This window comes from Colius striatus, chromosome 19 (assembly GCF_028858725.1).
Source record: "Colius striatus isolate bColStr4 chromosome 19, bColStr4.1.hap1, whole genome shotgun sequence".
Taxonomy (NCBI): Eukaryota; Metazoa; Chordata; class Aves; order Coliiformes; family Coliidae; genus Colius; species Colius striatus.
The window spans coordinates 4873776-4890557 of NC_084777.1; the positions used below are offsets into that span (position 1 = coordinate 4873776).

The 16782-nt window shown below is 39.8% G+C and overlaps 1 protein-coding gene across 1 annotated transcript in view; it reads left to right on the forward strand.

Annotated features, from left to right (window-relative positions):
• Positions 1-15728, forward strand: part of MED27 (mediator complex subunit 27) — an 87065-nt gene extending 71337 nt beyond the window's left edge. Inside the window, exons 6-8 of the mRNA XM_062011829.1 lie at positions 4467-4508; positions 12966-13043; positions 15221-15728. Of these exons, the coding sequence (XP_061867813.1) occupies positions 4467-4508; positions 12966-13043; positions 15221-15355 (255 nt within the window). The 3' untranslated portion in view covers positions 15356-15728. The remainder of the gene's footprint in view (positions 1-4466; positions 4509-12965; positions 13044-15220) is intronic.
• Positions 15729-16782: the final 1054 nt, after the last annotated feature.

The window sequence follows — 16782 nt, forward strand, 5'->3', positions numbered from 1 at the left end:
TAGAATGGGAGTTGCAGCCGCTTAAGTCACGAGTGAATTTGGCTTGGAAGATTGAATAAATGCATAGCTAGCTAGTTTTGCCAACTGGAGCACATATTGACAAACAGTAAGCTCCCTCTTTTTCACTAATTAACTACACTGGTAATTGGAGAATAAGAATAAGATTGTGCTCTTGCAATGATTCGCTTTACTTATTGTGCCTGCTGGGAATGAGTGATTGCAGTCAATTGCAAACAGAGTCCATTCCAATTCCTTCCCTGTCACAACAGATGCTGTTGGGAAAGTACTGCACTAAGCTTTCGCCATAGTATTCTAGCTTCTCAGTTTCTAGCCTGATAGAAAAAGAAATGCACTAGCATTCAGAAGAGCATGAAAAAGGAGATGAGCACATATCATCTTTATTAAATAAAAACACAGAGAACCCTCAGAATCACAGTAGGAGGAGATTGTTTTCCCATTGAGCAGTTAACACAGTAATTGCTGATTTGGGGATTAACTGATGCACTCCTAGAAAGCGTTTAATATTTGTAAACAGCAGCAGTAAGGTTAACTAGGTGCTGTCATGTAATGTGGCAATTTTGAAGCTTCTGTCTTTTCTGTAAGCTGTGTTGAGGAAGGGACACAGGATAAGTCACAGCATCCTTGCTTCCTTACTGAATGAGGGTCTGCTGAGTCATCCTCTGAACTGCACAAGTCAGGAGGTCCTTAAAGTAACAAAAGTGACATTCACTGAGTGATTTCTCCACGTAGAACAGTGTTTGCGGGAACAAAATATGTTCAGTTGTCTTCAGTAAGAGAAGAAATGGCCATCAGCAAGAGGCTGAATGATCACATAGACTGTAAGTGAAAAATGGACTGTGCACAGAAGAGGCCAATGATTTGTACAACTGTTTTAGCAAATTTTGTGTTGCTGGGAAAAAGGAAGAGATGAATGCAAACAGCAGAGACATTGATAGTCTTCTGGTATTTCAGGCAAGTCTAGAAAAAAACAAATTCAGGTGTTTCTCATAGATGTGGAACTGCATGGTGGCACCTCAGCAGTGACACAGGAAAGCTGACATTGCATTATTCATTGCATTATTTCGCTCACCATGTGCTTGTACATTGTGCTGTGTAGGTTGACAGGTACTTACGTGAAAGCTTCACGTGGTTTCTGCTGTACTGAGGTCTCGTTAAATTGAGTAGTCCCTGTTACAGATTTAAATACTTTCAAAATTAAAGTGAAAAAAATAGAAACCTTAAGGTTTCAGTGAGTAAAATAAGACACTACGTTCTGGGGTTTTATTTTCAAGCTTTGCTTATACAGACGAAGGATCGTTGCGTTTCTTAAGTGCTTCATGTACTTCTCTCATGAATTATTCACAAACCCTGCAGAATATGTCTTTGCCAGCTTGCCAGCTGCATAACTTAGACATTTTTGGTGACACTTTGCGAAAACAATAGGTGAGATCTGGCAGCTTCTGTCATGTCCTGGGTTCTGGCTGATGATCACTCTGCAGTCTCTCTCGCTTACTGTACTTACCCATTGTATCCATCACATACTGATGCATTTTAATTGGCCCCGTGGTTTTATTGATGGCACTTTGCCATCCTTAATTTCAAACTCCAACGTAGTTGCTGTATACTGGAATTTAACCATGGATAGTAATTAATTACTAGTGTTGTCCTGATTCCTGAATAAATGAAGCCATGCAGCTCACCCTCGCAGAGCAGGCTCATTGTCAGCTGAGCCATTAGCAGCCTTAGTCTGCCAATAAAAATAAAAACATACCAGGATTTTTTGGCATAATGACACCATGCTGTTCTTTGGATGCAGAGACCAAGAACCACCTTCACAGGACATATTTAGAAGAGTTACTTTAACATCCTTGCCTAGCCAAATTCTTACTTTTGCATCCCTTAGACTTAACTAAAGAAACCTAAGTGTCTCTGTTGAATTATCACGTTAAGGAACTTGGGTTATGTTAATGCTATGACTTCATTAATTACCCCATATCAATAAGAAAAGGCAGCTTTTAGCCTCGTAGTGTAAGAGAGGAAAAGAAATAGTAGTATCAAAGGAAAGCTTCAAAGACAGGCAGAGCTGTCTCTCGGGTAATTTCTGATCCCTGCATTCTTTCCACTTCAAAGCTGGATGTGTGTGTGTTTGGGTGAAGGGGGGTTGAATCCGATTTCTCTAATAAGTGTTGGCACCGGACCTGTTTGATATTAGATGCAGGGAACATTCTGATTTGTTACCGCCTTTGAAATCGTTCAGACGACCTTCAGAAAATGGCCTCTTGTTACTTATGCTGGGGATGGGTGGGGAGAGTGGGGCATTGGGAAAAAAAAAGCCCCAGTTTAATTCACATGCAGAGGATGCCCTGAAATTGTGCTTTCAGCAGTTTTTTAGTTACAAATGTGTGTCTCGATTGAAAGTGAAAAGTTGAAGAATAATAGACCTATAACGATGCATTCTTTAATCCGCCTCTGCCTTAATCCTCTGTTTCAGGGGGAAAGGTGGGCAGTCATTTAGGATGTGTGCATGTGGTTTGGGGGGGGTTAGTAGCTTTTTCTTTGTAACTTGGATAACATCCTGTCCATAAGACAGACATTCATTACTTTTTTTTCAGCTTTTCAATCTTCATGCCAACTAATGAACATTCAGAACCCACTGGTCTCATCTTAAATGCTGGGTTTTTTTCTTAGATGTTGAGTCTAACTAGAGAGGATCACATACTTGGTTTGATCACTAGAGGTTAGCAAAACTGTATATACGTTCCAACTCCATCTGTGGTCAAAGAAAGCATTAAAATACATGAAAACAGCTTTTTAAAACATGCATTAATTTTTTATTTTCAGATGTAGACTTTTCTAATATGGAAATGCCACGTTTCCTTCCCAGCAGGCACGGGTCTCTTCCTCTAGTGTAAATCACGCTCAGGTCCAAGTCCAGGCTGAACTGCTGCTTCGGACTCTGGCTTATGAATGTTCTTGGTGCTCACACAAATTCTTGATTCCCCCCCCCCAAGAGCCAATAAATGTTAAAAGGTTGTAGGTACACGCCTGAGGGTATTTCCATCTTCATCTAACCTGGAAAAGGCATTGAGACATCAGCTGCCTTTTGTCTTGCGGCAAGGTCAGAGGTACTAAGCCATGAAACATCTATCCTGAAGTGATTTTTAAAGTCTTTTAACATCACCTCGTGTCCAGACTGAGGATTCAAGAGTCACTTCTGTACTGGCATTTAGAAGTGGGCCCCTTAACAGCATTACACTTAAAAGAGTGGTAACTTTTAGCATTCTGAACATTTTCAGCAATGTGAATTAATTAACTGGGTTCAGCATCCTTCCCCCTCTCCTCCTGCACCTCCCTCTAGTGTGCTTTACTCACTTCAGATAACTTTCTTCATTTCAGACTCTTTGTGCCTTTTAAAAGTCTTGTAATTTCAGCTAGGACTTAATTAAAATAATCAGTTCTACCTTATAGTAAAGGAGAAAAACCAACCATGTTATCAAGCACTAGAGAAACCATCCCTGCTTCATAAATTCCCTCAAAAAAAACCCTCTTTTTCTGTATAGGCTGAGATTCCTGAGGTCTGCATCAAACACCTTTCCCATGACAAGTTTTATACATATGGAATTGTGGGTACAGTGGGACCTGTACAAAAAAAAGTGATTTACAAGTCTGGAATTGATGAAAGTTCATCTTGTGTTTTTCCTGCTGCTTTTTCTTGACAGAGCACAAGATAATCCACAGGGCTGGGCTAAAAGAGCAGTAGAGTGTCAGTTGAAATTATTTAATATGTGAGCCATTTGGCAGCTTAACAAGGGCAGCCTTACCTTCTGGTTTCTGGGGCTAATAATACTTACTTAAGGTTGCTCTTTTAGTTTATGTTATGCACACATTTAAGTGGTAGATGTGTACAGTTATCTACAACCTTCTACAATTTCTTTTAGTGTGGTGAGGGGTTTTGCTCTGCAAATGTAATGCAGTTTCCTATGGGATGTATTATTTAGCCCCACTAGACCAGTGCTTTGACTTAATTCAGCTAAATGTTCTTTGTGTCATTTGTAAATGAATCACTTACTCAGACACAACACAAGCATAAACTTATTGAAAATGCCCTCATTTTAGAAACAGACTGAAGTCTGATGAATATTTGCATAGATCAGCCACAGTCCCACACGAATGAAGATTTTGCTGGTTTTAAAGAGAACACATTAATTCAACTGGACCTGTACATGTATTCTTTTTTAATTGAAACTGTGATGAGCTGTATTTATTCTTCACTGCAGTACACCTCTAATCGCCTTTCCTGGATTGCAACAGGTACAGGCAATAGGTCATAGTAATGAACTGAGAAACACATCTCTGTAGATGTGTTTGCTTGCTCTTCCTATTTGAACAGCTGTTTAGCTTCTTTTTCTTTGTAAAGGTTCTTCTTTACATGTGGTAATGGATAACTTTTTTTTTTTCTCCTGTAGCTTGACATATGGTCTAAATCCAACTATCAAGTTTTTCAGAAGGTAAGTCTCACATCATTTCTCTCTACATAATGCAATACAACATATGCAGAGTTTATTTTAAATACCTAGACCCTTAAGTAAGAGAATTCAGAATGTATTATTTTGCCGTCACAACTTGCAAACAAAACCCAATGGTCTGTAGTAACAGAAAACTGTGATTACACAAGGACATCACTTCTGCTGCTACTAATTTAGATTTGTTTCCCATCACAGTTACAGGCCATGGTTTAGGATAGGAAATTGGAGATTATACTGCTTTAGTCTTAAAATTTCATGAGGAATCTTCAAGCACTCTAGTTTAAATCTTTTGGGAGAGGAAGGACTGTTTCAGGTTCACTTGGATTTTCTTTTGTTGCTTTCATTGTTTTTGGTCACCTGCCTCTCCTGAGGGTTTCAGTTTAATAAATCAGCAGAACTTGCATTCCAAATGAGTTTGGAATTTTTTTCCATGACATTATTTCACCTGTTTCCCTTCCCATGATGGTGTAAGAAAAAGGAGTGACTTACTGAAATGAATTCCATTCTGACAAGTAAGAAAAGACCACTGAGAGAACGGGAGCAATAAGTGTAAACTAAGAAGGTTAAAGTATATTTTGGGAAGGTTTATATCTCCCTGTTTTCCAGGCAGGGAGAGGAGGTTTCTTTTTGAAGGCCTCTTGTCAAAATGCTGCAAGTTCAGATTGATCTGGGTTTAAATTCCAGTTTCCATAGCTTTGAGCACAGTTCAAGAATCTCAAGTCTCCAGCTAGTGCACTGGTTTCCTTTCATCTACTTCTGTAGTTTATGTAACAAATAGGGGTGAGGGACTCAAAAGGGCATAAAAGCAGGGGTCAAAAGTATGGTATATTGGCTGTATTTGTGCATCTTCCTTCCAAGATTTGAGATGCAGTCAGAAGGGAAGATGTTTGACCTATGATATTCACCTACTAGAGATCAAAGCAGAGCTTTTGGGGAGGTTGGTTGCTCTCCCTCTCTGCCTAGCATTAAAGCAAATCTTTGCTGCAGTTGGTTCTTTACCCCAGATGAGTGGATTAAATATTCTTTCTTTTTTTTCCCCCATCACTCCTCAATAATACTTCGTGTCAAGTAGGGTAATACAGCAGGAAGTAGAAAGGCATAAATCTTAGTAACTTGTTTATCAGTGTGCTTTTAAGTAGCTTTTGCAATGGAATACTTTTAAGGTTCTGTAACTGAGTGCATCTTGTCAATTTCTGCATGTGTGTGTTAGCTTGTAGTCTCATTTGGGCATAAGACTGTCTTCCTGTATGTTTTGATTGTGTAGAAGGTTTAAGTCATGTTGCCATCCTTCCTGCTAAATGATAACACACCTTGAGGGTTTCATTATAATTTCCTCTATACAAGGTAACAGAGTAAATGTACAGGTTTGCTTAGGAATCCAAGTGAATGACTCTGAGCATAAATACATAAATTTCTCCTCAGGTCTAGGTGATGGCCTTCAGACCAAAAGTGGAAGAGGTCAGTGAGCAAATGTGCAGTGTAAAGGAAAAACGAGAATCATTAATCCCTTCTGAATTCTCTAAAATAATGTCACACGACTTGAATGTTCAAGTTCCTGTTGTCCACTTCTCTCTTGGTAAATAATAACAAATGTATTAATATTTATCAAAAGGAAAACCAGAAGGAAAAGACTGCAGGAGAAAGGATTGCCTGTAACCAGTTGAACAGCTGTCTACATTTTTTTTATAGTAGTTTTTTGTTCCCAGCTCTGTCACTGTGTTGCCCTGGGCAGCTTAAACTGTCTTTGGATCAGTTTTCTGCATCTTTTAGGCTGGGGTAATAGTTACTGACTTCACAGGAGCTATTGATGAATTGGTTGCAAAGTGCTCTCAGATTCTTGCATGAAAAATGTGATAAAAATGCAAGGTGATGGTACTTTGTAATCAATAGATTCTGTACTGTTGAGCTGATAGCTAAAGTTAAGGCTAGGACCTGAGTGAAGTTTTCAAACAGATGATAGAAAATGCTGTGGTTCAGCATAGTAAGTTTTCTCTCTGAGGTGCTGTGCTTGGCTTGGTTTTCTCTGTTCTCTGCAGTTGTACTTGTATCCATTTATAAAATCCAGGACTAGTGATCTACCAGCCACAAAATGAAAGAAACAGATAAAATAGTGTTAATAGAAACTATTATACTGTTACTAGTGTAGGATCTGTAGTGCAGGAGCTGCAGAACAAATGTTTTCATGCCATTAAAAAAATCGTCAGTAAATGTGTCAGAGCACATCTGAATGTTCTTGGAATGTGTTTCTCATGGCAGCCACCAGTAAGGCAACGTGAAAGTGCTGTGCAGAGAAACAAAACTACATATGAGTAACTGCTCCCACCGAGGAGTCTGAGTGGGCCTTTTAGCTCTGCCACCTTTAACACTAAATTCAATCATCCCTCTGAAGGGCAGGGCTGTTTCTCTTTAAAAGCTGGACCAAATTCTCCAACTCTGTTTTCTATGATAATATAACAACATCTGGAGCTCGCAAGATTACCTGCCTGTGGTAGCTGCAGGCCTGTCAGATTCTCACAGGGTTGTAGCTTGACTTTCTAGGTTAAGGACCAGAGACCTCTGATCTTCCATCCAACCCTGTCAGACAAAGCTAAATTTGTCCTGACTTTTTGTTTGCAAACATTGGCTGTGTCAGCAAGCCTTTTCTCTCTCCTTCTTATTAGGCAGGATACCCGAGTGTGTATAATGTGATGGGGGACAGCTCCCGGAGGGCCCATTACTGTTAAAGTGTACAGTCATTTCCAAGTTCCCTGGAGACTCCTTGAATCTGGTCCTGGGGTGAATAAGCTTTATAGGTATTGAATCCACCAGCGGGGTTAGATTCAAAGAATGGAGCTGGGAAATAAGAGAGGGGAGGCTGAAAGGGCAAAAGCACAAGGAGCAAAGAAAAGGTTTTTCAGACTTCCAAGTTGATCTGACATTTAAACTCCACAGGAGTGGCAACTGTTTTGATCTTAAACCTCCTTATTTTAACACTTTTCATCTCTTGATCCACTAGTGCAAGAGGAGGAACAAAGCAGGAAACATTTTGGTGGGAAGAAGGGTGTACATGGGGGCTGCATAAGTCCAGGTCCTTGTTCAGAAGATTGGAATAGAGAATGGTGAAATACTTGTAACTTTGCATTCAAAAAAGAGGTAAAAATATAGAATAGTGGAAGTGCTATGAGTGGATCAAAATGGAAGATTGTGTCAAACATTAACTGTTTCATTTATCAGGCTGCTCAGTTCAGAGTAGCATAGCTGGCTTTGCTGTGAAATATCATCAGTTTGGTTAAGTCAAATGCATAGCCTTTAAACCCATACATTTCACTCTGATTTTAGGGTCCCATTCTTACTTTCAGCTAAATGGCCCATCAATTTTAGCACAGCACAAACTTTGTTTTGTCTTGGTATGCTTCTTCCCAGGACATGTTTTAACCTAAACTTTGAGAAGCTGTTTGTGTCTGTCCAGCTGTTTGTGAGCTGTGTGATCCCAAAGCGATGGAACTCGGGGAGCACAATTTTCACCACTACAAGGGCACATAAGTATTGTAATGTATGAAGATGTATTCTTGTCAGTAATCTCAGAATAAAATCACATGCAGGATGAATGCATGCATGAGACAGATACTGGGCTATTGATGATGTCTGTTCAAGGAGAGGAGATGGACTGTTCCAGGGTCACCCACACGATTGCTCCTGTGCTTGATCGGTCCGTGGCTCTGTTCAAAGACTTCCTTGAGTGAAACAAAATCTCTTATGACCCAATCCAAATAAGCAGAACAAGCAAAATAAAAACTTAAACACTCTGTGAGCTCTGAAAACAAGTGACAAATCCTGTGGTTCTGAAAAGTCTGGTTGTGCTTTACTGAGTTGGGAGCAGGGAAGGGTGTGCAAAGGATTTTTGTGGAGCTAATCAGTGCCTGTCCATAGAAGCATCATCTATCATCATTCCGAGTGCCTCTTGGGCACCGAGTTCTGTGCACCACGTTCCCTCCAGAGAGATTCAAACGTGGTTCTGGAAAGAAGATTGAGTAATGGGAATCCTTGGAAATGAACAAAGGCACTTGTGCAGTTTTCCATGCTATAAAAGGTCTGAACACTAATAAAAAAACCTTCCTTCTTTTTTCTTTTAGTGCTGTGAGCATCCTCCCGAACTCATTGCCATAGGCTACTGCTAAGGCCATGAACTTAGCAGGGTTTAAAAAAAAAATTAGAAAACTTTCAGGGGATTTAGAGAATCCCTTTATATTAGATGGAGTTGTCAGTGCTATACTTGAGGGAATAAACCAATAAGTAAGTGGCAAGGAAAGTTATTTCTTAAAGTTTTGCACCTGCTTTTGAAAGGCCGATTTACTGACAGTGAGGTAAAACACTAGAGGAGAGAGCTTCTGTAATTTAGTCATGTGAGGTTTGTATGTTTGTGTATTAGCTTTTGTGGCAGGTATAGCTTGATACATCTTTGTAACATACCTAGTCTATGGTGGAGCAAAGCTATAGCATAGGTCTTTGCTTTTGTGTTTGAATATTTTGAATGTGTCACGTTTGGAAAGCACATTTCAGCACAGCGGTATTATCAAAGTGGGTAAAGAAATGCTCTAGAAATTGCTGATGTTGGCTTGGTTGAGCCAAATAACAGACTTTTGTTTTCTGCTCGTGGCTGGATGTTGGCCTTATGAGCTATTTAGAACTTCAGCAAGCAGGCAAGAGCAGTGGGCTGTGAGAGGGAAGGCAGGAGTGCGTGTGTCCCCTCTGTGCCACGGAGCAGAGCGGCAGCGTGGGCTCAGCAGATAGTTTCTGGCAGCACGCCAGTGCCTGGACAGCCCTGCTCGTGTGCTGGGCCATGGTTGTTCACCAAGAGTGACAAGTAAGTGGGATTTAATTTGCACAATATTGCAATGGAGATTAGATCTGATCCAGCGTCAGTCTGGTTTGTATTCCTGGTGGATACAATGCCCTAGACACGGGAGCAGAGATGCATTTAAGAAGTACGTGATTATAATGAACTTGAATTTGGAAGTGAAGAGGGGGTAAAAAAAATCTCAGGTGATGTAATTAACTGTTAACAAGAAGGGAAGTTTTCTTGTTCAGATTCTCTGCCAGAGTTTTTCTTTCATAGCTGAAGTATCTTTTTCTCTGTCTCAAAGTGCTTAGTTAAACAATAGCTGTTTTATTTGGCAGAATTGTGCTTCAGGAGATTGCCTTGCTTTGCCTCTTTTTCTGGACAAAAATTCAAGTGTTTTTCAATATATGAATTGCGAAATATTGAGCTTTTCTACAAGATCTCTTGAAAAGCTATTTCAAGGACCAGAGCAACAGCTATGCCCATCAGTGTGTCCTCTTCTGAATGTCTTCCCCTATAAAAAGAGATAGAGAAATTAGAAAGTGACTGATAACTTGAGTAGCAGTAGGTAAGGTAGAGCAGTAAAAGTGAAGTTAATAAAGTAATACCCTGAAATGTATAAAATGTCACCTTACACCCAGAATAAATTAGTTTGATTCCAACTTGGCTGGAAGAGAAAGTGTGACCCTTAATTGAGCTGGTGCATATGCAGTTTGTTTTGCTTTGCTTTGGTGTGAAATTGTCTACCCATTAATAAAGCTGAGCACTGATTCCCCCACCACCACCTTGTGGGTTTTTTCCTCACTTTTGGGTTTTCTTCCCCCTCTCTCTTAATCTTGGGCAGTTTGTGCTTTCTCTCATTATCTCTGTTATCTAGGGGGGTGTTATTCCTCCCTTCACTCCCACACACTGGCCAGTTTATGGTATGCCCAACTCTTGGTGTTTGAGATGATGTTTGTTTGATAGATTGGGGGGGAGCATTCTCCTACTCTTCTTCCTCAGATTTGCCACCCACTTTAATCTTTTTCAGATGCACTTCATCAGCCCTTGCTTATAGTAGAAATCACCTTTTTGTTCAGGAAACATTAGTGTTCTAGCAGTGCTGGTATGGCTTTTATCTCCCTGGGGAATCTCATTAGCTTTACATTACAATAGGAACAGCATATGTGCAACTTTTCCCAAAGTGGCCAGTCAATTTAAATTTGTTAATAGCAGTATTTCTTTTTTTAAGGAACTTTCTTCATTGCCAACTGAAAACAACTTTGTTATGCAGGAAAAAAAGAAAAGCCTTGGTTTGTTAGGAATAACAGCAGAAGGAGAGCGGCTGCTCATAAATATCTTCAGAACTTTCTATTCTTTGACTTGTCTGGTCCTATCCTATAAAAGCACCATCTTAAAAGAAATCACATAGCTTGGGCTTGGGTTACAGTCATTTCTGAACACTACATGAGATGTGTTTAGACGAAATGACTGATTTGAGTTATGCTGTGCTATGAAAGCACAGTTACATTCTGTCTAATTTTGTGTGTGTGTGTTCAATGGTAACATATAAATGGTTTAAGCAGGCTGAGGTCCATTTAGTGAGTATTCTTGCAAACTCACCAAACTGTGCAGAGTCCCAAAAGTTTTCCCTTGCAATGTCAGAATCACATGTCCTTACTCACGCTGAATGGAGCTGCTCTGGGAGTCATCACGGATGATGGGGAGCAGAATCCGTTTCTAAAATTTAGTGTAATTTCAGATTGAGTCCCCAGTGTAGGATGAACTGATTTGATGTAGTGCTGTGTGGAGGAAGTTTGTATGGTGTGAAGTACAGCCTGTCTATACATGGATTTATTCAGGAATGCATCTTTTACAGATTCACTTCCCTAAATAGCTTCAAGCATGAGCTTCTCCTTCTCCAGTGAAAGTTTGAGTGCTTCAGCACAATTCACATTGCTGAATTAGACTAACTACAAATTAAGAACAAGTGGAGTTAGCTGGGAAGAGCGATTGTGGCTTCAGTTCACACGTTATCGTACTCAAAGTTTACTACAGTATATAGACAAATTCTGGGAAATACATAGAAAGCCCCAAGAAGAGCACTACTTCTCCATGATAAAACTAGAAAGAACAGCGTAATCACTAACTAGACAATCACATAGTTTGTTGGATGCTTTGATGTTGCTGATGAGGGCTATTAATAGATTACAAGATGTGAAGTAGCTCTCCTGGTTGTGTTGTCCTGACTTCTTTCAGAGTCCAGCCCAAAGAATTTTGCCAAGAATTTCTGCATTTGGCCTAGAACTTTGGAGAAGCAGCAAGCTGTGGTCTGTGTTATTAACTTAGGAGGCTGACAGGCTGTGTGCTGTTAGTGAGTTGTATCATAACTATCAGAAACTACCTTCTTCCAGAGTAATGTTTAAATGGTAGTGATTAAGAAAAAGATCTTATCAAAGCATTGGCTAGTTTTCCTCAGTTTTCTTTAGTTATTATTGTTGTTGTAAGTATACATTTTGTATGTACTCTGTCTTGCTGTAATTCCCAGATGTAAGATAGTTAAGATTGACTGGGAAATTAAAAAGCTTTCTATCAGAAATCTTTTAGTAATGCAGGTATTCATAAACCATAATCATACTGATCAATTCCTGGTTTCCGAGGAAATGAAACTGAGAGCTCAGTTCCTGTTTGTTCCAAATAAGCAACCTGAAACAGCACTATAAAAGTTAAATATTTTTAAGTTTTTCTGTTAAAAAATGGAGAGAGCTTACTCATTTTTTGGTAGAATTGCATTTTCAAATCAAGATGTTTAATGCTGCTGAGGAAGGGGGTGGGGGTTTGGTCTGGTGTTTTTGGTGTGTTTGTTTGTTTCACTAAAACAGACCAAAACAAAAACTTCTGAGGTTTTTTGATGTCTTAATCTCTGTTCGTATAGTCTTGTAGAACTACTTCATTTAGCTCCATTATGGACCATGTTTTTTCATCATAGATTAAGGGAATATAGTATCTTTAAAAATGACTGAATTAAAATGATAACATTTAAGATAAAACCAAAGTGCTTTCTTCTGGCATGATTTGTTTAGTGACTTTGCCTATTCATGATTTCACAGAATACATGGGATGTCAATCACAGAAGCACAGATTCTGCTGCTATGCTGTAGACATTTGGAAGTTAAGCAAACTATTCATGATGGATGCTTCTATTTTACATGCTACAGAAGATTTGTTTTCTTTTTACAGCTGGATCAGTAGTCCAAAGTGGAAAGGGAAGCATGTTAGTTTAGTGTTGTTCCCCATAGCATAGAGCTGGTCTCCTTCCTCATGATTTGACTCAGATTAGCTACCAGTTTAGATTTTTTACCAACACTATGAGCTTTTATCATGTTCATGAGCATCCATTGATTTTTACCATGTGCATACAAAGTTATTTATCGTGATTACTTCAGCTGGTTCTTGTATGAAGTTGGCAGAGGGAATGGAAGCAAGCTGTGAAAAACTACCCAAAATTACTTTGAGAATGTCTTCACAGTCATATAATCCTCAGTATGCTACTTCCTCATGGAATTTATACTGTTATCCTGCAGATTAGCACTGCTGGGTCTAAAATGAATAAGCATATATTCTTCTTTTGTATGATACAGGTGACGGATCATGCAACCACTGCTCTCTTGCATTACCAGCTGCCTCAAATGCCAGATGTGGTAGTCAGATCTTTCATGGTAAGTGTATTGGTAAATACATTTTTCCAGATGGACTTCAGCCTGTTCACAGTCTTTGACATAAGGCAGTTCTGATGCAGTTCTCATTTCCTCTGTTTAAACAAGTTAGGGAGTAGAGAATGACTGTAATTCTTTGATACCTGGACAGGGATGAAGAGTTCATTCTCATTATCCTGGGATAATGGGTGATAGGGAGTTGCAGGTATTTGCCCAGCACTAAAGCAGGTGGTTTTGGGAATCAAGGAAGTACTCACTGAAGTATTCCACTGTTATTGCTGAACTCTAGCTTGACATACAGGTTTATGTTTATCACCTTTAATTCTGCTTCTATTTAGAATTGTATTTGTAAAATAAGCTTGTGTATAAGCAGCCCTGTTAATCAGCAAGTGGAAACAAGGGTTTATGATTCAGATTTCCTCCTACCAAGATGAATTTTGGCAGCAGAGACTCTTGCTGTTCTCTCTACAGTACTCTCCCAAAGGAGGTTTTGGGGAGAGTTTTCTCCGCTCTTCAGACTTTTTCCTTCACTCAAGTGCCATTATGTTACTCCTTTACCTGGAGCAATGTAGCTGAGGCTTTTAAACCCAGAAATCTAAAATTGCCATTCCCAATCTCGAGGTGTCTACAGTAGCACAGGGTCTTTTATTTCTTTAATTTCCACTGTGTAATTTCAGATCAGTCAGACTCCTCTCGTCTTAGTGGCCGTTTTATTAAACAAACAAACCAGCACAGCAGGTGAGGGAGCCTGGCTGATTTGTGAAGGTCTTTTCTCTTGGAGTGCATCTTAAAATAATAGGTGTGGAAAGGTGAAAGCAGCTCTTACTGGTCAAATCCATGTTTCAACATGTTTGTACAAATGAATGTTTAATAGAATGGATAGCACATTTAAGCCACGGACCTGCCTTATTTATTTGATAAAACACTGCTAAAACTGTTAATAAAGCAAAACAAGATGTACACCAGAAGTGTCAATATGTTGTCCTCTCACACGTCAGTTGTGCAATCCACATGACAGGATGTAGCAAAGCCCTAATTTTCTGATGGGATTGAAGAATGTCTTTTTCTTCAACAGATGTCTCAAGTGCACAATTTAACTTCATTTACCTGTTTTTGTATTGTGGTTCAGAAAATTCGATTTCTCTGTAGTGCAAGCAAAGCCCATCCAAGCTGAAGTAAATAACAGCAATTTACTTGTAGTGTTCTGTTGCCCTTGTCCCCACGTTTACTGCTAAACCCAGAGAAGATCTAGTTCTGTTGGAGGAGAGTTATTGACAGCCAAAGGTTTGGTTGCTATAGAGAAGGCTGTGATGAAGATGGAAGGATTTGTTTCAATAAACTCAGCTGACCTCTTCTTCAGAGAACAATTTTCTCTTATCGATGTAATTCAATAGAACTTTACATGACAAGATTCATGTGCATCCTTCACGGTATAAATCTGCTGGTGTAGGTGGGTTTGAGTTGTGTATCTCCTTGAGTCGGGAATTGAGTTATGTATGACGCTGTCATGCAGTCACTGCTGTGTATGATGATGGCAACGGTCCACTTCAGGGGCAGGAACTTTTCCCAGAAACACCATCACTTACTCTGTATTGTTCAGCATTAGCTTTTTATATGTATATTTATCAGTGTAATCAGATTTTAAATGGTACAGGATTTTTATGACCAATGAGTATTGATCTTAAAATCGCATTAGTGAGGAAGTTAGTTAGCTTGCAGTGAAAGTCCTTATATCTTCAGCTATGAAGAGTTCAGGCCATTGCAGTATGATTGCAGCAGGGCTGTGATAGATGATCATAGGAAGAGACAAACCAATATTCAGTTGAAGAAGGTACCCATCAAGAACAATTATATTCCAGTAAAAATATGAGGAGCGTTACAATCATTGCTCTCCATCGTGATTCTCTAGCTGCAGATCTCTCCTGCTCTGAGTGCATGAATCCCCTTTAACAAATTTGCTTAAGTGACTAAAAAAGCAAAAGATGATTAATTAAATGGGCATTCAGCTGTAGGGTGACCTTGTAATCTTCGGTATGTTTGTGTTTATAAAATCACTGTATACCTCACTGGGGCCTCGCCAAAGTACATCCTCTGTCCTTGCTATCGCTGTTTGACAAGAACGATGACAAAGGGGAACATCCATATCCAGTTTTCTTAATTTCTCTCCCTTTTCCTTTTAGACCTGGTTAAGAAGTTACATAAAGCTGTTCCAGGCTCCATGCCAGCGCTGCGGAAAGTTTCTGCAGGATGGCCTGCCACCCACATGGAGGGATTTCCGAACACTTGAGGCTTTTCATGACACTTGCAGGCAGTAGCAGCCCAGCCCTTGGTAACGTGAGGAGAGAACACAGTCAGGCTCGGAAGAGAGCTGATGGTTTAATAGGTGATTCCATTTCTGAACCTTTCATCCTGTACTAAGTAGTGAGGTTGCGCTAATACATCTGACTGTCTAAAAGCCATCAGTCTGCAAGGCACATGTGAGACTAATGTGTTTTGAAGAAGATGGTAAGAAGCTGTGTGCAATTGCTTGATGCTTCTGAGCTGAAATGATACATCTGGGAGAGATCTGGCCGTAATAATCATTATTCTAAACCTTAATGAAAGTACCATTGTACAGTTTGTGTTTTGAGACAGAATTTGCAACGTTGCAGACTTTTCTAAGCTTGAAATAAATTTTGTATTCCAGAATTTGTGCTATTTATTTCACATTTTGATCAACAAAATCCTTGGCTTTGGTGTGGATTTTTCGACACTGCTCTTTTCTTTAGGAAAAAGCTGGAAACATTTAAATATACATGCTGATAGGATGGAGGGCAGTGGTTGCTGCAAGGCTGCTTCTCTGGGAGCTGGTGGAAGAGATTATAGCGTTGATTAAACATGGAATTTCAAAGACATGTGGCAGCTTGGAAGATGCAATGTACTTTCTAAGGTGGGGAGGAAACAGATGTTTCCCTGTACTAAAATAGTAATGACACGTATTAAGTAGTTAGAAAACCTGTGGTAGGCAGTGAGTGTGTGTGTAACTCATCGTGTTTTCAAACTGAAAGTAGTAAAGTAATTGAGCCCTAAAGCGCAGCCTCTGCAGCACAGCCACATAGAGCATGATTCCTAAAGGCTTTAACATGCAACACACCAGTGAAGAGTAAGATCTCTCCCAGTGATCGTGGCACTTAGAATGGATGGGAGTGTTTGGCTCCTATGAGCCTCAGCCATTTTTCCTTCATCCAGACCAGGAAGGTCACTGGGCCTGGCACAGGCCAGCACTCACTGGCCAGGGGCTGTGGCAGGTCAAGTGTCTTGTCTCATATTTTCTTAAGGACTTTGCTTCAACTGTCAGCTCCCAATAGTCAATTTGATTCTACTGTCATTCTTGCTAGCACACTCTTGTTTCTTTTACAAGCCACAAAGGCTGCAGTAATAAGCTTGCTTTTGGGACCTGGTAAGGGGAGGTCTGGAGAAGCTTTGTCACTCAGTTAATTTTCAAATAAGTGACACCAAGGTGTAGTGCTGCAGACTAATGTTTGATCTTCCTTTTACCTACCCCTCACAGACGCTTTGGTAGTGGCAAAGTTTGGGTTTCATCAAGGAGTGTTGAATTAATCACATTTAATAGAAAGAAGGGGATGAAGGGGAGAGACTGTTTCTGCAGCTGATTGGAACATGATATTCAGTGATTTCAAAGCACTTGCTTGATTTAATTTGAACCTGCAGCATTTATGAAACAGCCTGTTTCATAGCTGTG